This window comes from Nerophis ophidion, linkage group LG07 (assembly GCF_033978795.1).
Source record: "Nerophis ophidion isolate RoL-2023_Sa linkage group LG07, RoL_Noph_v1.0, whole genome shotgun sequence".
Lineage (NCBI taxonomy): Eukaryota > Metazoa > Chordata > Actinopteri > Syngnathiformes > Syngnathidae > Nerophis > Nerophis ophidion.
In genome coordinates, this window is record NC_084617.1 from 42,553,858 (window position 1) to 42,579,348 (window position 25,491).

Sequence of the window (25,491 nt, forward strand, 5' to 3'; positions counted from 1 at the left end):
ATGTTATCCAACTTCTCTTACTTGTTTTCACCATAACTATTTGTGTCGTTTCAATAAGTGAAAAGTTTGATGTTGATTCCCGTTTCGTTACCTAAATTACTCTGATTTTGATAGACGAAAGGCAGGATGTTACACCCAGTAATATTCCCTGACGGACTGGTACTTGGGCTTGTTCTACTCTCCGTGTGCCTCAGTCCTTCCTTCCCGACGACAGTGACTCACAAGTGTCTTAGCACATATGGCGGACTTGAAATAGACTGGATCAAGGGAGACAGCAAGACTTACTTTTTTGACCTGTGCAGTGTGATTGAATGCGAGGGACATAATAGCTATTATCGTGGTAGTAACCTCTATCTTAGTTACGACTCAACCCTGAACCATTGGTGTCGGAAGCAGAATACATACTCTAGTGCAGGGGTAGGGAACCTATGGCTCGGGAGCCAGATGTAGCTCTTTTGATGACTGCATCTGGCTCTCGGATAAATCTGACCTGGCATTGCTTAACACGATAAATAATGAATAATTCCACTTGTAATCACAATGTTAAAAATAATGTTCAAAATATAAAACATTCTCATGCATTTTTAATCCATCCATCCGTTTTTACCGCACCTGTTCAAGAAGTTGCGTTAATGGTAAGAAGTTATTTATTTATTATTGGTTAGTGTGGGGCTTGCCCTCCTGGGGGTTCTTCAGACCACCAAGCACCAACATGAGAGCCTGTTTCAGGGTTACAATATTGTTTTATTTTTCAATAAGTCCCTCGGTTGCTTTCCAGCAATTGTATTATTCTCTTTTGTTTTCGCTCGCGCTCTGGCTCCAGCCCCAACCCCGTCTCTCCTCCTGGCTGCTGCTTATAAATAACTAAATACATGGGTTGTACTTGTATGGGGCTTTTCTACCTTCAAGGTATTCAAAGCACTTTGACACTACTTACACATTTACCCATTCACACACACATTCACACACTGATGGAGGGAGTTTATAACAGAGTGACAGGTGATTAGATTACAAGGCCCAGGTGATTTAGAGGCCGGTCCTGGCACACCCCAGCTCACTGCAGGCCCACGGGCCACGCCCCCTCCACAGTTAGCTTCAGAATAACAATGTTATTACAAAGAATAAGAGACCTATTATACTCTAGAAATGTTTGTCTTACTTAATAATGCACGCGTTTAGTTGTGTTCAGTGTTAAAAAAAATAATATATGGCTCTTACGGAAATACATTTTAAAATATTTGGCTTTTTGGCTCTCTCAGCCAAAAAGGTTCCCGACCCCTGCTCTAGTGGGTGGTGCCCATGACTAGCATGGCCAAGAACCAAAACATGGGTGACTGTGTTGCTTGTTCCGCTGGACGTCCCTTTCCCCACACTTACCCCACCCTTTTAAGTTGACTGACACAGATGGCTCAAACTGTCTTATCTCCTTGTTTTCTGAACCCACGCCGCCAGGGTGCGATTTGTTGGCTAGTGTGTACCCTCCTGTTGACAATTCCACCAAGACTTCTTCCCTTTGTGGCCCAAAAGCTGAATTACACGTGTTTTCAATTCACAGGACCCTCTTCGTCCTTCAACAATATGGGTGACCTTGACCCTTCCTGGTGCACTACACTGATATATGGCTCAAAAATAGGCCATTGGGCACGGGCTCACTTATTCTGGTATTGTGGGGAGCACAGATTGTACATTAGAATCCCGACATCAGTTGTTGGGCTTTGTGCTATGGTTAGACTGGTGACCCCACTCACCCTAGTGGGTACCAAATTAACACCTCTTGGAGCTCCTGTTTCAGCGGCCTTTTTAACTTCCTTCCGACGCCGCCATGTTCTATCTAGGAGGAGTGTAAGGGGCTCCTTTGATTTGATGAGAAACCCTGATGGTGTTTACTTTGATGCAATAGGGCAACTAAGGGGTGCCAGGATTCACACCACAACATAAATTGTGGTGTGAATCCTGTGCAGGTTTCGAGAGCCTTCCTATCATTGGTGCTATTTTCCCTGTGACTGCTACGAAAAATGTAGAACGCATTAACTATGTTTTTTATAATCTGTTGAGACTGACCAACCTGACTTGCTGAACCCCTTCAAAGATTGGCTCCAAGGCACCTTTGGCAGGTGGACTGACCGAATTAAGTCTGTCCTGGTCTCCATTGGAGTTTTCTTGGCCATCATAGCCTCATGCGGTTGCTTTATCGCCCCTTGTGCTAGATCTCTATGCACCCGCATCATTGTTAGAGCCGTAGAAAGTCAACCCCACCCTGTTTCTCGGTTTGCTATGTCTCTGAAGGGGGTCAAGCATAGGGATGATACTCGAAACCGGTTTTCCAGGTTGTTCGATAAGAAAAGAACCGAATCCTCAGATTTGAACCCCTTTTTGATAACCGGTACCCGTTATCGAGACCACTATAGTAAAGAAAAAGAGTTGGTTCTTCATTCGAATCCGTCCCGACCAGAAATGCTCCCTGAGATATCACAAGAAACGACGTCACGTAGCTCAGTCATTAGGCGCAGATAGCTAAAGCAGGAAAACAACGGACGGGAAAAAGCGCTCCAAGGTGAATTAAAGTTCAAAACAAAAGACATAATCCAATGAATAACTTTACTGAGAGATTTGAGCAGGGTACAAACTAGGGGTGGGCAAAAATATCGATATAGCAATACATCGCGATACGTTCTCTTCCGATTCAATATCGATACTCAAAGTTTGAATATCGATAAAAATAAAAATAAAAAATCATGTTTTTTAGACGGACAGTAAATGCAGTGCGACCTCCGCTCCACCAGGTGTCGATGTGCCGCTACCTGGTGACACACGTGTTGCAGACGAAGGCGATGTACGAGAGCCATACTGGCAGCAACATCGCTGCTCTACTGAGAAGTGCAGTGGAGGAATGGGGTTTACTAGATAAGGACCCAGCTGTGGTCACGGACAATGCGACGAACATGACCCTCGCAGCAGGGTTAGCGGGCCTGCTGCATTTTGGATGCTTCGCTCACATCCTCAATTTGGCTTCCCAGCGCGCACTTAAGTTACCAGCAGTCTCCCGCTTGTTGGGAAAAGTGAGGCGCATCATCAGCTTTTTTAGACGCAGCACCACAGCGAGCCATGTCTTAAAGGAAAAGCAAACTCTTCTCAACCTGGACAAACACAAACTGATGACTGACACTGTGACCAGGTGGAACAGTGCACACGACATGCTCCAGCGCTTTCTAGAGCAACAGCCGGCCATTGCTGCTGCCCTGCTGTCAGGTGAAGTAAGAAAGTGTGAGAAGGACGTGTGTACCCTCACTGAAACAGACGTCACAGCTGCTGAAGAAATCGTGACAGTTATGAAGCCAATGAAGACTGCAACTGTTGCTATGGAAGAGTAGAAAACTCCAACACTATCAGCAGTTGCACCGGTCCATGCCCACCTGCTCAAAGATCTCCAAGTAATTTTAAGATGCATAATGCATTTTACATTTTTCAGTTAACTATGTAGAATATTGCAATATATCGCATGTATCCCAAAACTTTTAATATTGCAATATCGTATCGTATCGTGACACAAGTATCGTGATGTGTATCGTATCGTGAGGTCCTTGGCAATACCCAGCCCTAGTACAAACACATGACCAACACTTTTACGACCAACCGGAAACATAGCAACCAGGCTAGCAACGCACCTCCTTTACAGCAGCTGTGGCAACGTTCTTAAAGCAACCGCGGCACATACATATATATACAATATATCCCCCTTTTTTAACTATTGTTTTTCTTTCTTTGTAAACAAAGCAAAATCACACTGTATATGTGTTGTCAGTCTAATTATAAATAATGCAGACATGGCGTGTTGGTTGAGTTCTTGACGTTTACTGCCGGGTGACGACATTACACTTTTCGGGGCTACTGCGCATGCTCGTCACTCCCGTTGCATGCTGCGTAGTGTAGTTGTTATATTCCCTAGCTCATGAAGAAATAGTGTTAACTCAATAAAGTGTATTTCTTTTTTTAGCTTTAACTTTTCATATTTTAGCATTGTAACCACATTTGCAAACAACTTTTCTCTTCATAGAATTTTCTTTCGATAAAGAAATAAAGTGCAAAAATGTCAAAGCATCATAACAAACAGTTATGTCAAATAGTAGCAGAAGTGCTCTTTTTGGAGAGCTGTATTATTTTCAGTTTTGTGCCCAAGGGACTGATTTTATTTAACACTATATTATTATTTATACACCTATAGTGATCACAGAGACAGGTTGTTTTTGTGTTACTGTAAATATTTGTTTTTCTGAAAAATCCCACTTAATATACTTTGGGTAACAACAGTCAATACTTATTTATTTTATTTGATTTTTTTAGGGGGGGTAACAGTCAATATTTATTAGATTTTATTTTTTTCTTATATAATAAAAGTGAGCTTTTGTTAAACCAAATATTGTTGTTTTTTTCCATGTACAACAACCTATCTGGACTCGATAAGAGAATCAATAAGGAATCGGTTCGATAAGAGGATTCGATAATAGGCTCGAACTCGATAATTTCTTATCAAACATCATCCCTAGTCAAGCAAAGTGGTGACTTTTGAGAATTGCTAGTTTCCCTCGCTGACCATGACGACTTTGACGTGGACGCCCTCCATCTATCTCCCATGTAACTATGCTTTTATTTTATTGCTAGCTTGCTAAAACTTTAATGTGGGGCGTGCTTTAGAAGTTTTGTAATTGTGTTAGAGATCTTTTGTAGAAGATCTGAAGGGGGATTGACGGAGATAGATATATACAGTACATATATCCATATTCAAGAGTTATTTATTTTCTCCATAGTCATATTTGAAAACAGCTAGTGTTTTTCCATTTGTGCTCTTTTTGGTTGTCCGCTGGCAAACTGCATGTGTTAACCTTGAAGCTGTAGGAATGTGAAAAGTACCTTATGTGTCATCAAAAGGACTTGGGATTGACCAGCAACTTAAATTCCCTGGGAGGAACATCAGGTTCAAACGCAACAGCGGGTACGAGACACAGAGAGTAACAAGCGGTAGAAAATGGATTACAAAGGACGGATTTAAAAATATATTAATACAAAAAAAATCATACAACAATTTTTCGTTTTTAGTTTGGGTACTTTTGGTGTACATTGTCAAAAGTTAAGGATTTTTGATATTTCTGATAGTTTGTGAGGACACCAAAGGGACTTCTGTTTGCACATGTTTGCAGAACAGTGCATAAAGCACAGTTCAGCTTGTTGTTGTTGTTCTACCTCCTTCTACCATCCTAGTCACGTCCCTTATGTCCTTGGGCAAAACACTTCACCCTTGCTCCTGATGGGTTCTGGTTAGCGCCTTGCATGGCAAATTCCGCCATCAGTGTGTGAATGTGTGTGTAAATGGGTGAATGTGGAAATACTGTCAAAGCGCTTTGGGCTCCTTAAAAAGGGGTAGAAAAGCGCTATACAAGTACAACCATTTACCATTTACCTTGTTAGTAAAGAGATAATTTTTTCATCACCCCCTTGTTATGTTTGTTTGATATAGAGTACTGTATAACACGTTATATTGTGTTCAAAGTGTACAAACCTTCACTAAAGTAGGAATATTTCTCGAGGCTTGAACCCATTTTCTTGAAGAAATTTGCTTCAATATACAAACTTTCCAATGTACGAATCCTGTTCAAAAACTAATTAAGTTTGTAAATGTATGTATCAATACAGCAAGTGAGTGTGCCACACTCTCATCACTAGTAAATAGGTGTAGGTTGGTAGATACCATCAAACCATTGACTGCAGGCATGCGGGTGAGAGTCAAACCCAGAGACATGTTGATGTTGATGTTTCTCACATCTGGAATACTGACTGAATCTGTTGAAATATCAGCAGATAAAAGACAAGAAAGTGAATATTAAATTGGAGCTCCTTTAGTTTGGATGCATATTTACTGTTAAAAAAAGGGTTGTAAGATAAGGGGAACGTTTAGCACTGTGAGGTCAGAGGTTGGCAAGAAGGTAGAAAGCCACACCTCACCTTGAAGGTTGAGCTTGTCACAGCTGGTTCTGGACCCTGACACAGGACACTTGTACAAATCTCCTTTACGGTTTCCAGTGAAACCACTCCAAGGAGCACCGACCAGGAGCCTGCAGACAGAAATATACTTTCTGTCCCCATACTTTCTGTGCCCATACACGCACTCTGTGAGGGGGTGTGAAGATTCTGAACGACAGGCGCTTCCTATGAAACTTGAACACAAACACATTCCCAGTGCAAACTTCCCGTGTTGTAGTCACTGAGCGTCATTTTGTGACTGATGGAAAATAAACTTAAATGTGTTGAGGCACTGCTCTTTATTTTTGGACTAGACAGAATAGGGTTGGGAATCCAATTCAAATTCCTGGGTTGACGATTCCATTCAGAATCAGTTCTCGATTCAACATGATTCCCGATTGAAACCGATTCTTGTTTCTGTATCAGAAAATAAAAGAATGTTTAAACAAAAAAATAAAAGTTTATTATCTTTTAGTTATGTTCAATGAGATATTTGCCCAAAAGAAAAGTAATTACTGAACAAAAGTTTCGGTCAGGGCTAAAACTGGAGGCTCCCTCAGCCCTTAGAAAAGTTTGTCACACATTGTGTGAAATGTTTTCAATACTTCTTTTGTTTAAATTTTAATTTAAGTTAATGCATATTTTGTACTTAAATTAATGTAAAACCAAGTGGTTAAAACAATGTTTTTAAATGTGCAAAATAACAAATTGGACATAGATTTGCCAACCTTGCTGACACAACTCCACCTGGGAATCGAACCCAGCACTACTGTATCACAGGACAAGCAGTAAAGCTTGGAGGAGTTTGTTAAAGTGCGACCCCTGTTTTTTGCCTTAAAATGGCTGACGGGAACAAAGATTGGCGACTTCCTGTTTATTTGCAAAAGGGGGCTAATATTTTTTTCATCTTTATGGGTGCGCTATTGAGTCATTTTAAAAACGTATTCGGGCCCACTATAATATTGTTATTTTTCGCAGGATCTGTTGCACCTGCAAAAATTGGTGATTTCAATTAAAGGCCCCAAGAATGTGATTGAAGTGCGAGGATAATAACGAACATAGCAATTTCAATGGGGTCATGGCAACATTTGCTGCTCGGGCCTAATAATATCAATATCAATATCGGCCAATACTCAAGACTCTAATATTGGTGTGGTATCGGAACTGACACCCCTAAAGCGCACACCATCACGGATGCATGTCTGCAAGGCTAACTATTTGTCAAGTATTCTTGTTGTTTGCACTTATTAAAGTCATTTTATTACCTTAAATTCCGGACTATAAGCCGCTACTTTCTTTTCCTACGCTTTGAAACCTGGGGCTTATGAAACGGCTAATTTCTGGGTTTTTCTTTACTAACGTCCATAATGTTTTGTGTTCAATAGTTTTCATTAAACACAAGCAAAAACACTGAAATGGTGTGTTATTGTTTGTGTTATGGCACCATCTTTTGGATGATGTCGCTCACTGCAGGTGTTGTGGGTTGAAAATGTACTTTCTGTTTTAATGCCTTAAACCGGAAGTAAAACCATCCATAGCATTTCGACTCAAAAGGATTCTTTATTCATCACTCCAAGCAACCTTTCTAAGTTTTACAATATAACTAAAACAATTGTTATTTACTGAACCGTCCCATGTGTGATGCCTGTCAGTGTTTTCATACATATTTGTACGTGCTATAGTAATGTAAGCGTTGTTAGCATGAGCTAATATGCTAACATGTCTACGAGTGTCTGTGTTAGTATTATTGACTAACAATTGCATTATTTTTGTATTGTTTCAGTTTAACAAATTTCTCAGTATATTCACCAAAAGGTCACCTTCTATTTAGTTAGCTGATTGGAGAGCTAGCTTCTGCAGCTATTGGGTCCATGACGAGGACTTCTGATTTGTTTAATCAGCCGTTTTACTGCCGAGTTACAGGCACTGTTTAGAAACAATTAGGTATGTAAAAAAACATTTACAGAACATAAAAGTCTAAATAACTCCTTCCATAACGTACGTATCTGCGGCTTATAGTCCAGTGCGGCTAATATATGAAAACAATTGTTTTCTTGTCAAATTTGGTGGGTGCGGCTTATATACCGGTGCACTCTATAGTCCGGAAAATAAGGTATTTACATTTAGGATGTTTGTGATTTACACTTAAAAATCACTGTTTTGGACCCACGGCTTATTGGCACATTTTTACTTTGGCTTTAGGAGGCAAAACAATTGTGTGTACAGGGGGGGCGGCCCTGGTTTTAGTCCAAAACAGGCATTACTATTTGATAATATCATTATTATAATGACATTCATGTTTGAGTCACATTGTTTAAAAGTGTTTTCACACAAATAAAAAAGTATAAAATGGGGTTTTGCCTCCAAATAAATTCTGCTTTGGGCCCCAATTTATACAGGTGTGTTCTTTGGTTTACTGCAAAAAAAACATGGTATCAGTGGAGTAAACATTCCGTGTCAGCTCACACTCAGTCAAAGCAAACAAGACACTCCTCCAGACGATGAATCAGAGTCTGAACCTACAAGCACTGGACTGTGGCCTAGCTAGATCCAACCCAAAGATGGCATAACAGCAGGAAGTGTGAATGATTCTCACCACTTGCCCTCATGGTTGGTGGCCTGTTGGACGGTGTAACCAAACTCCTCCACAGGTGAGCCGCTGAAGATCTTAGCACCTGCTGTGCCCACGTTGAAGGAGTCTGACAGGCGGATTCCGTTAGCTGGAGGAGAATGAGACCAACATGTATCACACTGTAAGATGATTCCATTTTTAACCATCCCATCAGCGGTATAGCTCGGTTGGTAGAGTGGCCGTGCCAGCAACTTGAGGGTTGCAGGTTCGATTCCCGCTTCCGACATCCTAGTCACTGCCGTTGTGTCCTTGGGCAAGACTCTTTACCCACCTGCTCCCAGTGCCACCCACACTGGTTTAAATGTAACTTAGATATTGGGTTTCACTATGTAAAGCGCTTTGAGTCACTTGAGAAAAGCGCTATATAAATATAATTCACAATTCACTTCACTTTTATCGAGGGATGTGAAACCCTCAAGTTGCTGGCACGGCCACTCTACCAACCGAGCTATGCCGGATATCATCATGTCTACACATATTCCCATAGAAAATGTAAATATGTACAAAAACATAATACTAAAACATTTCAATGATGATATATTTAATGAAGTGTGATTTTAAGAAGCAGGGGCAAGAAAAAAATGCTATATATTGGGGATAAAACGATATATATATATATATATATGTATATATATATATATATATATATATATATATATATATATATATATATATATATATATATATATATATACAGTGTATGCATATATATATATATATATATATATGATGATTGAGGGAACCCCTCATGAAACAGTTCTGTAGAGATGAAGTAGTCTTGTGATTTTTCCCACACATACATATATATATATATATATATATATATATATATATATATATATATATGTATATGTATATATATATATATATATATATATATATATATATATATATATATACACATATATATATATATATATATATATATATATACATATATATATATATATCTTGCGTTAGACAAGTAATCGATATCAATAAAAAAGCTTTCGATAAAACGTTACATCATTTGTTTATTCTTCTTTGTCGGGAGAAAGTGGAAGTCGTGGATGAAGCAAGGTCGGTTGCATGAACAAAGACACTTGCTCTCTGGGAACACAAGAAGTGATCACTAATCAGTGGGAGGCGCTAACAGCCAATCAGGTAACAGTATCAACTATCACGTTTGGTTACGCCATCATGTTGTCTGGCGGTTGATTCTTTGCATGGAGTGAGAGGAGAAAGTAAAATTAAGAAATTGTGGCTAAAACAGGAAAAGTCAGCTCGACGGTATGGCAGTTTTTGTTTTGTTTTTAAAACGTAGTCATACCAATGTGGTCTGTAAATGATGCAAGACCAGTTATATCACACCACCTTAGCTGCGCTCACCTTTTAGAGCACAGCTGTAACTTCCTGGCACTAAACCTGCAGAAAATAGTTCTTCTCAGGTTTCTCTATGTTTACATTTTCCCACTTTGCACTATTTTGTTACACATTATTAAACATTTCTTACATATTTCAAATTTCTGCATTTTCATTTTAAGAAGTTATTCTTAAATGTTCAATGTGATTTTAGAATTGTGTTTACATTGATTGAGGGTTTTTTGTTGTTGTGTTGATATTTCCCTGCCTTTCTGCCTTAATAGTTGAGGGCATTATAATCAGAGGAAGGTTCCATTGAAATTAAAATGTTTACATTTAATATATTTTTCTCTTGGTCCTTATTTTTTATAGGTCACAAAACATTTTCAGTAATTATCAACGGAAATAAAACACTTGTACCGTGATTCAGTTTTCAGCCATGAATAGTAGCGTCTAGCAATTGATTTTTTTGTGTCAGTTAACATCAAACTGTAGCGCTCCCCAGAGCAAGCGCACACACAAAGTCCCTCTTCATACAGTTTTACTAAACACAATTTTGAACCTGACAAATAACATCAGGGTGGTTATAATAACAAGTAAACAACAGATTATTATTCAAATACAGTCATGAAAAAGAAGCTGTTGTAGCGTGCGTACTCACGCTACATCGCCATGACAACACACATTAACGTGACAAGAGAGGCTTGGATTGATAATACAGATGGCATTTATGGGAGTCGGATCTTGAGGAGCAGTTCCTTTCACAGAGCCGTTCAAAAGACCGGCTCATTATTATAGTTTTCATAACTACATAACTCGCTCTGATCTCAACCACAATACCCTTGAATCTGTGTGGGCAGAAATCAAATTCACTAACGCTAAACCGGTACTAATAGGGACTGTATACAGACCCCCTAATCAGAGTGATTTCTATGGTGCCCTCGAGGAGTGCTTAGCTGGTGTAGAAAACATGGATATTATTATAACTGGAAATCTGAACACAGACATTCAACGCAGAGATGCGCCTGTCTTAAAATCTTACAGCAAATTCTGTAATCTGCATGCTCTTTCCCAGCTAATAACACTCCCCACACGGGTGTGTGTTTCCACCCAGTCAACCATAGATCTCATCCTCACATCGGACCGGCATAATATTAAAAATAGTGGGGTCATGATCTGTGGTTTTAGCGACCACTATATAACCTTCTGCACGCGCAAAATAAGTAAACCTAAAGCCAATGGCCACATAACAGCTCAATCCAGATCCCTTAAATAATACAACAGTGATAATTTCAACCTCAAATTAGATGAGTGGGACTGGTCACCTGTGCTCACGAGCAACCTGGTTGAGGATGCTTGGGATCGCTTCAAAACAGCGTTCCTAGCTATACTAAATGATATGGCTCCCATGACAACAGTCAGGATCAAAGCCCGCTCTGAACCATGGATCAATCCAGACCTACTAGCTGCCATAAAAGACAGGGACAGAAAATATTTCGAATACCAAAAGTGTAAAACCGAAGTAAATAAACAACCCAATAATAATAACCTCAAATCACTCCTTTCAACGCTCAAAAAGCAATGCAATAAATTAAGAAATAAGACAAACAACCTGACTTAAAACTTAAAACCAGACTCACCAACATCAACATCAAGGAGGGTGAAGCCCTCATTACAGACAAAATAGAGGTAGCAAGCAGACTTAACACCTTTTTCACCAACATAGCCACAACTCTCGTAAACAAGCTATCCCACCATTCTGGTCGCTTTGGTGTAGAACACATTAAAGCCTTCTACAGAAAGCTAGGAGTAGTCAACAACAATTTCAAATTAGAAATGGTCTCAGCTAACGAGGTGCTTAATCAATTGAGCGCGCTCCACCCAAACAAGGCGACCGGCCTTGACAATATCCCCTCCAGATTCCTCATGGACTCTGCCACCACCATTGCCCCAATAATCACTCATATAATAAACCTCTCAATCAAACAAGGCCAAGTACCCAAGGATTTCAAGATAGCAAGAGTAACCCCCCTTTATAAAAAAGGAAGCAAATTAGAACCTGGTAACTACCGACCTGTTTCTATTCTCAGTTCCATTTCGAAAGTAATGGAGAAAATAGTTTATGAACAGGTTGATAGATACCTTGCTACTAATAAATTAATGTACAAATTCCAATCCGGCTTCAGAACTAACCACTCCACTGACAAATGCCTTCTCTATCTGACCGACCACATCAAACATGAGGTGGCCGCGGGCAAATACTGCGGCATGGTCATGCTGGACTTTCAGAAGGCCTTTGACACCGTTAACCACGCTATACTGTTGGATAAGCTCCGAGCAATCGGATTCGACGAAACCTCATCGAGCTGGATGCAATCTTACTTGGAGGGGAGGAAACAGGTGGTAGAGGTGAACGGCAGCATGTCCCCTCCCCTCTCAGTAAGCTGTGGAGTCCCCCAAGGCAGTATACTAGGACCTTTACTGTTCCTAATATACATAAATGACATGCCATCAGCATGCCACTGTGAATTGTTCCTGTATGCGGATGACTCGGCCCTGCTGGTATCCAGCAAGGACAAGTCACAGGTGGAACAAATCCTCAGTGCTGAACTCCTCAATATTTGCACCTGGCTCGCTGACAACAAGCTATCCATACACTTAGGTAAAACGGAATCCATCCTATTTGGGTCCCATATCAAACTTAAGAAGGTCAGTGACTTCACTATAAAAGTGGGTGACATTGTTATCACCAGGAAGGATGAGATCACCTACCTTGGTTCCATTCTAGAGGCTAATCTTTCCTGTGATAAAATGGCAACCAAGGTGATCAAAAAGGTCAACCAAAGAATGAGATTCCTCTACAGAATCTCCTCTCTGGTCAACAAAAGCACCTTGAGGATTCTAGTGGGAACTCTCATTCAACCCTTCTTTGATTACGCTTGCACCTCCTGGTACCCCAGCACCTCCAAAACCCTCAAATCTAGACTCCAAACATCCCAGAATAAGCTAGTCCGGTTACTTTTAGACCTCCACCCCAGATCACACCTCAATCCAACCCACTTCTCCAAAGTGGGCTGGCTCAGGGTGGAGGACAGAGTAAAACAACTTGCACTGAGCCTAGTCTATAAAATCCGCTACACCTCCTTGATACCGAAGTACATGTCAAACTACTTCCTTAACGTAAATGACCACCATAACCACAACAGCAGGGGGAGCTCCACAAACCACGTTAAACCCAGATTCCGATCTAACAAAGGTCTTAACTCATTCTCTTTCTATGCCACATCAATGTGGTATGCACTCCCAACAGGTATAAAAGTAAGTGCATCTCTAAATTAATTCAAAACCGCTCTAAAACAACACCTCCAGGCAACTTCAACACTTTACTAATACCCTCCTCCATTCACATCCCATCTCCCCGGATTATAAACAACTCAAATGTACTTCTAATGTATATACTTGTTCTTATGCTATCTGAACTCACTATGTTCTCTGCTGGTTGTACATATCCTACTAAATAAGACCTACACTGTTTCAATGTCCACATTTCTCTGTTGATGCAATTGTTGATGACTGAAGTTCTGATATCAACCAAAGCTCCTCATCCCACCCCCCAGATTGTAAATAATGTAAATAATTCAATGTACATACTATGATGATTAACTTGTGTGATGACTGTATTAGGTTGATAGTATATATTTGTACCATGAATTGATTAACGTGGACCCCGACTTAAACAAGTTGAAAAACTTATTCGGGTGTTATCATTTAGTGGTCAATTGTACGGAATATGTACTGAACTGTGCAATCTACTAATAAAAGTATCAATCAATCAAACTTTTTTTTTTGTTTTCCAATCACAGAATAAATCCCTAGTATCAGCAGTTACATGAACACTGATATTATTCATGTGGGCCACAGATAGAAATGTCGCTAAATGGGGGTTTGTCATACTGGGAGTCATATATATGTATATGTATACATATATATATATATATATATATATATATATATATATATATATATATATATATATATATATATATATATATGTATATATATATGTGTGTGTGTATATATATATATATATATATATATATATATATACATGTGTGTGTGTATTTTTGGGGGATATATATATATGTATATATATACACATGTATACTGTGTGTATATATATATATATATATATATATATATATATATATATATATAACAACTTTTTCTTTAATTCATTATTAATATCAACTTTCAGCTTTTTGTCATTACATGATGCCTATATCTCTATGTTTACATTTTGATAGAGGGAGGAATTGTTTTTATTATTCTTTTATTTTTTTTAGTTATGTACATTTATATCTTCATGAAGCTTCTGTATCGGGACAGATCCTCTAAGAGTTTGAGCAAAAATATGTCTTGTAGGAATTAACTATACACAGTAAAACATTAACAAAATGCTGTGTCACTTGAATGGTTTTTGAAGTAGTACCTTTGTGACATTAAAAAAAACACACGTAATGAAAAAAAAATCTTGCGTTTACTTTTTGATATCTATATAAAACTCAAAGCAGTTTGGTTAATGAAGATCAAGTCTAATAAACAAGCTTTCTTCTTCTCCAATGCCTCCTTGTAGCTCAGTGCAACAGTTTGGCCAACAAAATAAAGAGTGACACCGCTCACATCTAATACACAATCTTCACAGACTGCATTTTTTCGATGAGATGACAAATTAATGCAGTCTGTGAAGAATTGATCTTCATTAACCAAACTGCTTTGAGTTTCATATTGATATCAAAAAGTAAACGCAAGATTTTTTTTTCATTACGTGTGTTTTTTTTAATGTCACAAAGGTACTACTTCGAAAACCATTCATGTGACACAGCATTTTGTTAATAAATGCTTTACTTTGTTTACTGGGATGTTCACTTGTCCTTTATTTACCTGCTAGCTGTATCAGTGTTCAAATAACATCAATACTTGCAAACTTCTGAATAGGGCCCCTACAGTGTCCACTGGGATTTTCTTAGTACAGCCAATAGCTACCTTTCTGAGTGAGGAGTAGGCAACACTGGCAGCTGGCACGGCAGGTTCTAACAATATTTTTGTTTTTGTAAGGGCCTTTATTGACCCCCAAATAGGTCCCTGCTGTCAATATGTGATGCTCAGTGCGCCTTAATTATTTGCTGTTACACCCACCCTAGAAAAAAGAAAACATTTTTATATATATATATATATATATATATATATATATATATATATATATATATATATATATATCAATCAATCAATCAATGTTTACTTATATAGCCCTAAATCACTAGTGTCTCAAAGGGCTGCACAAACCACCACGACATCCTCGGTAGGCCCACATAAGGGCAAGGAAAACTCACACCCAGTGGGACATCGGTGACAATGATGACTATGAGAACCTTAGAGAGGTGGAAAGCAATGGATGTCGAGCGGGTCTAACGTGATACTGTGAAAGTTCAATCCACAATGGATCCAACACAGTCGCGAGAGTCCAGTCCAAAGCGGATCCAACACAGCAGCGAGAGTCCCGTTCACAGCGGAGCCAGCAGGAAACCATCCCAAGCGGAGGCGGATCAGCATCGCAGAGATGTCCCCAGCCGATACACAGGCAAGCAGTACATGGCCACCGGATCGGACCGGACCCCCTCCACAAGGGAGAGTGGGACATAGAAGAAAAAGAAAAGAAACGGCAGATCAACTGGTCTAAAAAGGGAGTCTATTTAAAGGCTAGAGTATACAAATGAGTTTTAAGGTGAGACTTAAATGCTTCTACTGAGGTGGCATCTCGAACTGTTACCGGGAGGGCATTCCAGAGTACTGGAGCCCGAACGGAAAACATTCTATAGCCCGCAGACTTTTTTTGGGCTTTGGGAATCACTAACAAGCCGGAGTCCTTTGAACGCAGATTTCTTGCCGGGACATATGGTACAATACAATCGGCAAGATAGGACGGAGCTAGACCGTGTAGTATTTTATACCTAAGTAGTAAAACCTTAAAGTCACATCTTAAGTGCACAGGAAGCCAGTGCAGGTGAGCCAGTACAGGCGTAATGTGATCAAACTATCTTGTTCTTGTCAAAAGTCTAGCAGCCGCATTTTGTACCAATTGTAATCTTTTAATGCTAGACATGGGGAGACCCGAAAATAATACGTTACAGTAGTCGAGGCGAGACGTAACAAACGCATGGATAATGATCTCAGCGTCTTTAGTGGACAGAATGGAGCGAATTTTAGCGATATTACGGAGATGAAAGAAGGCCGTTTTAGTAACGCTTTTAATGTGTGCCTCAAAGGAGAGAGTTGGGTCGAAGATAATACCCAGATTCTTTACCGTGTCGCCTTGTTTAATTGTTTGGTTGTCAAATGTTAGAGTTGTATTATTAAATAGAGTTCGGTGTCTAGCAGGACCGATAATTAGCATTTCCGTTTTTTTGGCGTTAAGTTGCAAAAAGTTAGCGGACATCCATTGTTTAATTTCATTAAGACACGCCTCCAACTGACTACAATCCGGCGTGTTGGTCAGCTTTAGGGGCATGTAGAGTTGGGTGTCATCAGCATAACAGTGAAAGCTAACACCGTATTTGCGTATGATGTCACCTAGCGGCAGCATGTAGATGCTGAAGAGTGCAGGGCCAAGGACCGAACCCTGGGGAACTCCACACGTTACCTTAACGTAGTCCGAAGTCACATTGTTATGGGAGACACACTGCATCCTATCAGTAAGATAAGAGTTAAACCAAGACAGGGCTAAGTCTGACATACCAATTCGTGTTTTGATACGTTCTAATAAAATATTATGATCGACGGTATCGAAAGCAGCGCTAAGATCGAGGAGCAGCAACATAGATGACGCATCAGAATCCATCGTTAGCAATAGATCATTAGTCATTTTTGCGAGGGCTGTCTCCGTGGAGTGATTTGCCCTGAAACCGGATTGAAAGGTTTCACATAGATTGTTAGACGCTAAGTGTTCATTTAACTGCTCCGCAACAATTTTTTCGAGGATTTTTGAAATAAAGGGAAGGTGAGACACCGGTCGGTAGTTTACCATGAGGTCAGGATCGAGGTTAGGTCTTTTAAGAAGAGGATGAATAACCGCTTTTTTGAATGCTAGGGGAACAGTGCCCGAGGAGAGTGATAAATTTATAATATTTAGCACTGATGGACCTAATAATACAAAGAGCTCCTTGATCAGTTTCCCAGGAAAAGGGTCAAGTAAACATGTTGTCTGTTTTATTCCATTTACACGTTGTAACAATTCCTCTAATGTTATTTCCTCAAAACGAGAGAAACTATTTTGGAGGGCAGTATCCGCCGTGTATACCATCGTATCAGTGTTAATAGAACCCCGTTGTAGCTGGGACGCATTGTCTTTAATCTCCTTTCTAATGACTTCAATTTTCTTACTAAAGAATTGCATAAAGTCATCAGCTGAGTGGGTTGAGCTACTGGAAGGGGTCCCTTGTTGGGTTAGCGATGCTACCGTACTAAACAAAAATTTAGGATCGTTTTTATTACGGTGGATGAGATTTGAGTAATATTTAGCTTTAGCTAAGGTAAGCATGCGTTTATAAGTTATTAAACCATCACTCCATGCTTGATGGTGCACCTCAAGTTTAGTCGTGCGCCATTTGCGTTCCAGCTTTCTACATAATAATTTCTGAGCTCTAGTTTCTTCTGTAAACCACGGAGTGCGCTTTTTTGGAGCCTTTTTTAACTTTAGCGGTGCTATGTTATCAATGGTTTCGCGCAGGGCAGCGTTAAAGTTGTTAGTGAGGTTATCAATAGAGCCCACATACTTTGGGAATGGTGCCATTACCGAGGGCAGTAGGTCAGCAGGAGTTGTCGTTGTGGCAGCATTAATGTTGCGGCTGCTATAGCAGTTATTATTATTATTAGTTTGACGAACATGCGTCTGAACCTCGAATTTTATAAGGTAATGATCGGACAATACTTTAGTATACGGGAGTATCGTAACTTTGAAAACGGTGATACCCCTGACGAGCACTAGGTCTATCATATTACCGTTGCGATGCGTGGGTTCATTTATTATTTGTGTGAGACCACAGCTATCAATTAAAGTCTGGAGCGCTACGCACGGTGGGTCCGATGGGGTATTCATATGGATATTAAAGTCCCCCATTATGATTATATTATCGGCGTGTGTCACTAGATCAGCAACGAACTCTGAGAATACTAATACTAATAAAAAAAAACTATATATATATATATATATATATATATATATATATATATATATATATATATATATATATATACATATACATATATATATATATATATATATATATATACGGTGTAAAATGTATTAACAGACACCTTCATAACAATATGTAATATGTACAATATACACACTGCAAGAATATATACATAATGTAGTAACAGACATCTTCATAACAATATGTAATATCAACAATATACACACTGCAAGTATATACATATAATGTAGTAAAAGACACATTAAAAACAATATGTAATATGTACAATATACACACTGCAAGAATATATGTATAATTTAGTAAGAGACACCTTCATAACAATATGTAATATGTACATTATACACATTGCAAGTATATACATAATGTACAAACCCCGTTTCCATATGAGTTGGGAAATTGTGTTAGATGTAAATATGAACGGAATACAATGATTTGCAAATCATTGTCAACCCATATTCAATTGAATATGCTACAAAGACAACATGTTTGATGTTCAAACTGATAAACTTTTTTTTTTTTTCGCAAATAATCATTAACTTTAGAATTTGATGACAGCAACACGTGACAAAGAAGTTGGGAAAGGTGGCAATAAATACTGATAAAGTTGAGGAATGCTCATCCAACACTTATTTGGAACATCCCACAGGTGTGCTGGCTAATTGGGAACAGGTGGGTGCCATGATTGGGTATAAAAACAGCTTCCCAAAATATGCTCAGTCTTTCACATGAAAGGATGGGGCGAGGTACACCCCTCTGTCCACAACTGCGTGAGCAAATAGTCAAACAGTTTAAGAACAACGTTTCTCAAAGTGCAATTGGAAGAAATGTAGGGATTTCAACATTTACGGTCCATAATATCATAAAAAGGTTCAGAGAATCTGGAGAAATCACTCCACGTAAGCTGCATGGCCGGAAACCGACATTGAATGACTGTGACCTTTGATCCCTCAGACGGCACTGTATCAAAACTGACATCAATCTCTAAATGATATCACCACATGGGCTCAGGAACACTTCAGAAAACCACTGTCACTAAATACTGTTTGTCGCTACATCTGTAAGTGCAAGCTAAAGCTCTACTATGCAAAGTGAAAGACATTTATCAACAACATCCAGAAACTCCGCCTGCTTCTCTGGGCCCGAAATCATCTAAGATGGACTGATGCAAAGTGGAAAAGTGTTCTGTGGTCTGACGAGTCCACATTTCAAATTGTTTTTGGAAATATTCGACATCGTGTCATCCGGACAAAAGAGGAAGCGAACCATCCAGACTGTTATCGACGCAAAGTTCAAAAGCCAGCATCTGTGATGGTATGGGGGTGCATTAGTGCCCAAGGCATGGGTAACTTACACATCTGTGAAGGCACCATTAATGCTGAAAGGTACATACAGGTTTTGGAACAACATATGCTGCCATCTAAGCGCCGTCTTTTTCATGGATGGCCTTGCTTATTTCAACAAGACAATGCCAAGCCACATTCAGCACGTGTTACAACAGCGTGGCTTCGTAAAAAAAGAGTGCTAATACTTACTTTCCTACCCGCCTGCAGTCCAAACCTGCCTCCCATCAAAAATGTGTGGCGCATTATGAAGCGTAAAATACGACAGCGGAGAACCCGGACTGTTGAACGACTGAAGTTCTACATAAAACAAAAATGGGAAAGAATTCCAATTTCAAAGCTTCAACAATTAGTTTCCTCAGTTCCCAAAAGATTATAGAGTGTTGTTAAAAGAAAATGTGATGTAACACAGTGGTGAACACGCCCTTTCCCAACTACTTTGGCACATGTTGCAGCCATGATATTCTAAGTTAATTATTATTTGCAAAAAAAAAAAGTTTATGAGTTTGAACATGAAATATCTTGTCTTTGTAGTGCATTCAATTGAATATGGGTTGAAAATGATTTGCAAATCATTGTATTCTGTTTATATTTACATCTAACACAATTTCTCAACTCATGGAAACGGAGTTTGTAGTAATGGACACAATAAAAACAATACGTAATATGTACAATATACACACTGCAAGTATATATATAATGTAGTAACAGACACATTGATAACAATATGTAACGTGTTCAGTATTAACCGTATTTTGATCATTTTAACATTACCGGAAGTTCTTTCCTGGGTGCATTGATTTCAGTGCTCATAACAACGCACTTACTACTTCTGGAAACAAAAGTGTGTTCCTACTTCCGTGTTGTAAACATGACAGACTTGGTAATAGACGACAAATGCGCCCATTATTGGACATATGAGGATTCACAAACTTATCTTATAGAAGCAGACGGAAGCCAAGACGGTGTAAATGTGGAACTTGCCAGCATGCCGACAGAAATTGAGTGCTTCTGCTGCACTGAGGGTCACACAAGGTTTTTATTTATGAAAAGGCTTCATGGATCTGGCGAGGAGGACAACTGCATTGCAACTAAAGACAAAGTTTGCGTTTGCGCTAACAAACCCTGCAGTGGGACAAACTTTTTTCCACCTACTTAAAATCAACAGCAAATGTCCCCGGCCAGCTGGACCAAACAGATGGAGTGCTCCACTATGGAATGATTCAAAATAATATCGATCATGAAACACGCAACACATCATGTGTGTTATTGCAACTACAGTGCATACGTTGTGTACTAGCTGAGTACAAAAAAAACCATGAAAATATAGTTATGTTCATGATTTTCACTCAGTACAGATTGATGTCATATCAAAATCCTCTTGCTAATGCCGTCGCAGGGCGATGTGTTACGATGCTAGAAAAAAAGTTCCTCATTGTTCTCTCTTAAAATAACAATGTCGCTACAGCTTGGTTATTATACAGGTTTCTGAAATGAAGTACTAAATGAAGTACTGTTGGCGGATGAAGTACTAAATGAAGTACCGTTGGCGGTTTTTGAATGCATTTTAAAGTGATTTAGATGCACGAATGGATTGTTCCCATCGGCTGCATTGCTAGCTACCTAGAACGAGCCGATTATTACAAATTTTAATGAAAAAAAAATGTGTTCTTGTGTATCATAGGACTGTGATCAATTGGCAAAATTTCCCCCAAAAAGTGAAGATCTCCTTTAAGGTAAACGAAAAAAAGAAATAAATATAAATCAACTTATAACAAATAATTGTACTAATATTGTTTTAGTCTGTAATAGGGTTGTACGGTATAACGGTATTAGTATAATACCGCGATACTAATGAATCATATTCGGTAGTATAAAGCCTCTGAAAAGTACCTGTCCCCCACATCCCAGTGCCCCCGTCCTCGTCACGTTGTGCCCCCGTGTCATTGCTGGTTTACGGGTAGACGATCATGTTCGGTAGCGCACACAAACAGATTACTTACAAACAGACAGTGTGTAGACAAAAAAGGGAGAAAGGACGCATTTTGGCTGAAAAACTAACGATAAAGGTGAAGTTACAACACTGAAACGCCCACCGGAAGAGGTGCTTTAAGACATGGCTAGCTAAGTAGCAGCTAACATCTATCCGCAGTCTGCAGTGTTGTAGTTACTTCTAAATCACTAATCCTCGCCTTCATGGCAACAAATAAAGTAAGTTTCTTACAAGTAGCATTATCACTGGAGGATGAGGAATAGCTAAAAATGCTTCACTACGCACCGTAGCTCACCAACGTCAAAATGCAAAAAAAACACCATTGGTGAATTTCCAACTAACATCCATTGTAATGATACCAAGTACAGGAGCGTATCTAGTGGATACTACTATGATTACGTCAATAATTTTTGGCAACACAACATATTCTTTATTTTATTTTTTTTTATTCATTTCATGTTTATAAACTTAGAAGATACGTCTCTGGACACATGAGGACTTTGAATATGACCAATGTATGATCCTGTAATGACTCGGTATCGGATCGATACCCAGATTTGTGGTATCATCCAAAACTAATGTAAAGCATCTAAGCAACAGAAGAATAAGTGATTATAACATTTTAACAGAAGTGTAGATAGAACATGTTAAACCAAAAAGTAAGCAGATATTAACAGTAAATGAACAAGTAGATTAATAATTCATTTTCTACCACTTGTCCTAACAATGTTGACAAAATAAAAGAATGATAAATTACACAGTATGTTACTGCATACGTCAGCAGACTAAATAGGAGCCTATTTTATTTAGGACAAAATTGCAATAAAAAAACATATGTTTAATGTACCCTAAGATTTTTCGTAAAAAAATAAAACCAATAATGCCATTGTTTGTGGTCCCCTTTATTTGGAAATGTATCGAAAAGTACCGAAATAATTCTGGTACCGGTACCAAAATATTGGTATTGGGACAACAATAAGTTTGCTTGAAATGAAAAAAAAATACAAATCCTGATATAAAATGTAAAATGAAATAAACTCAATAAATCCAAATTAATCAGCAACATTAACTCAGGAGCACAGAATACTCGAACCTACAATAGAAAAATTAAATTTGTGCCTATTAAAAAAACATAAAAAGTTAAATGAAAAAGTCGGGATTGATAGCAACGATGAGCACGTTTTGTAGAGCACAGCTTTTCTGAGCGGGGTTTGAAGCATGATACCGATAAAGCATGTTGGTATCACACATGTTTGAAAAGGACTGAGCCAAGCAAAAGTGCCTGTGATGTCAGTCGGACTACTAAAGTCCAACTCAAGGGCTGAATGAAGAAGAGCCATGCATTGAAGTTAGAAGAAGGAAAAGTCTTCAGGGGGTGAAGATGTTCCCATTATTCAACTCTTCCCTCAGGACATGAAATGTGACTGCACAAGTGTCTATGCACACAAGTCCACGCAGGCTCTCGCACGCTCTTTTGGAATGTGACTTCTCTTGCACAACAACGCCCGTTTAGCAACTTATACACTCATGGATGTACATTGCACTTATAATTTCTACGCTGGAAATGAGTTGGTGTGAATTGCCAACTAATCACATCTGCTGCAGCCCACACAGAGATCACCACACTGTATTGCATGTTCATATACTTACTCATAACCACCAGAGCAAAGAGTAAGTTCCCGCAGACGTTCTTCATGGTCACTTGTATTCCATTTGACTGCTTCCTTGTGGGCATGCGGCTTTTTATCAGTCAGGGCTGGTGACGCACCGGACGCACTTTTTCTGTGTCAGGACCGACCTTTCTTCCTCGTGTGTGTGTGTGTGTGTGTGTGTGTGTGTGTGTGTGTGTGTGTGTGTGTGTGTGTGTGTGTGTGTGTGTGTGTGTGTGTGTGTGTGTGTGTGTGTGTGTGTGTGACTCAGGTATGTGCTTGTGCTTGTGAGATGTCTGACGGGGAAATTACAGTAAGGAAGTTAGGAAAGAATCATGGAGGGTCAAATGGGACAAAATTAAATAGATAATCTTAAAATATTTACCAAAATGTGTCATTAATGTATTCTAATCGGAATCAGGTACTTAAATGTGTTATTGAACGGGAGTTGCATTTTATTGTTTGACCATTAAATTAATTATTTGATTATTTTAAGAGTTAATTATTTCACAATTTAAATAATTATTTCACAATTTAATTACATTTTTATTTCATAAACCTGTGTGCTATGGAGGGTCAAATGGGACGAAATTAAATAAATAATTTTGGAATAATTACTAAAATGTGTCATTAATTAATTGTAATCACAATCAGGTACATAAATGTGTTATTGAATGGGAATTACATTTAATTGTTTGTTCCAGCCATCCATTTACTACTGCTTGTCCCTTTTGGGGTCACAGGGGGGTACTAGAGCTTATCTCAGCTGCATTAGGGCGGTATAGGCGTGGTACATCCTGGACAAGTCGCCACCTCATCACAGGGCCAACACAGATAGACAGACAACATTCACACTCACATTCACACACTAGGCACCATTTAGTGTTGCCAATCAACCTATCCCCAGGTGCATGTTAAACAAATTACTAATTTGATTATTTTAAGAGTTCATTATTTCACAGTTAAAATGATCCTTTCACAATTTAATAGTTTTTTTATTTCATAAACCTGTGTGCTATGGAGGGTCAAGTGGGACAAATTAAATAGTTAACTCATCTTTAAATAATGACTTTGTTGTGTCACTAATTAATTAGATTTGGAATTAAATACATAAATGTTTTTTTAAATGTGCTATAAATGTATATAATGTAAAAGTGCATTCAACGCTATAATAATTTAAGTAGTTATTGATTTCATTATTTTATGATTATTTCACAATGAAATTATTATTGCAGAATTGAATAAATATGTATGTCAATAAACTGTGTGTTATGGATAGTCAAATGGAAGTAAATTAAATAAATACATCTTGAAATATATACAAAAGAAATTGCCATTAATTAATTGTATTTGAAATCCGATACATGTGTTACTAAATGCGTCATTAAATGTGAAATACATTTAGGTATTTGCTCATTTAATAATTTTTTAATGTATTATTTTCTAAGTTGATTATTTCACAATTTAAATAATTATTTGTTCCATAAACCTGTTTACTATGGCATGTCAAATGGGACCATATTAAATAATTAATACATGTTTGAATAACCGTCGTGTAATTGATTAATTGTAATTGGTATTAAATACATAGACATGTTTTTTTTTATGTGCCAATAATTTATTAATTGTAAAAGTATATTTAACAATTTAATAATTTCATTAATTATTAATTGAATTATTTCATTATTTCATACACTATATCATTATTTATGTGCACCAACAGTAGACCCAGATGAGGCAGGGATTAAGACATTTTATGAAGACCTTGAAAGGGCAAAAGGCCAATTTTTAAATCACAGGACATCAAGATTAAAACAGGAGACTTCAATGCAAAAGTTGGTAAAGAACGCATCCAAAATATTGTTGGCCCATTTGGAATTGGAGAGATCAATGAACACGGTGACAATTTAGTAGATTGGTGTCAAAAAAACTAATTCATTATCACCAACACTTGGTTTCAGAACCATCCAAGGAGACGATGGACATGGAAAAGCCCTGGTGATAGAGCTAGAAACCAAATAGATTCTATATTAATTGAAGAGTGGTTTAAAAATTCAATCCTAGACTCATGTCCCGGTTAGAGCAGTCATGAAAGTGAGACTCAAAAACATCCAAAAATCTAAAATAACACCAAAATTGCAGTACCAGATTTTTAAACAGGACCGAGATCTTCAAAATAATTTTGCCACATCAGTGTCAGACAAATTTGAAGTGTTAAACACATTTACAAATGCAGAAGACTGATGGAAAA

General features: G+C 38.4%; 1 protein-coding gene across 2 annotated transcripts in view; it reads right to left on the reverse strand.

Moving 5' to 3' along the window:
- Positions 1 to 23,479, reverse strand: part of itga2.2 (integrin, alpha 2 (CD49B, alpha 2 subunit of VLA-2 receptor), tandem duplicate 2) — a 133,175-nt gene extending 109,696 nt beyond the window's left edge. Inside the window, exons 1-4 of one of the 2 annotated variants that reach the window (XM_061906188.1) lie at positions 23,242 to 23,479; positions 8,612 to 8,735; positions 5,998 to 6,107; positions 5,744 to 5,835 (exon numbers count right to left, since the gene is read on the reverse strand). In XM_061906188.1, the coding sequence (XP_061762172.1) occupies positions 5,744 to 5,835; positions 5,998 to 6,107; positions 8,612 to 8,735; positions 23,242 to 23,326 (411 nt within the window). In that variant the 5' untranslated portion in view covers positions 23,327 to 23,479. The remainder of the gene's footprint in view (positions 1 to 5,743; positions 5,836 to 5,997; positions 6,108 to 8,611; positions 8,736 to 23,241) is intronic. The other variant, XM_061906189.1, reaches the window with a different exon arrangement.
- Between the last annotated feature and the right edge of the window lie 2,012 nt (positions 23,480 to 25,491).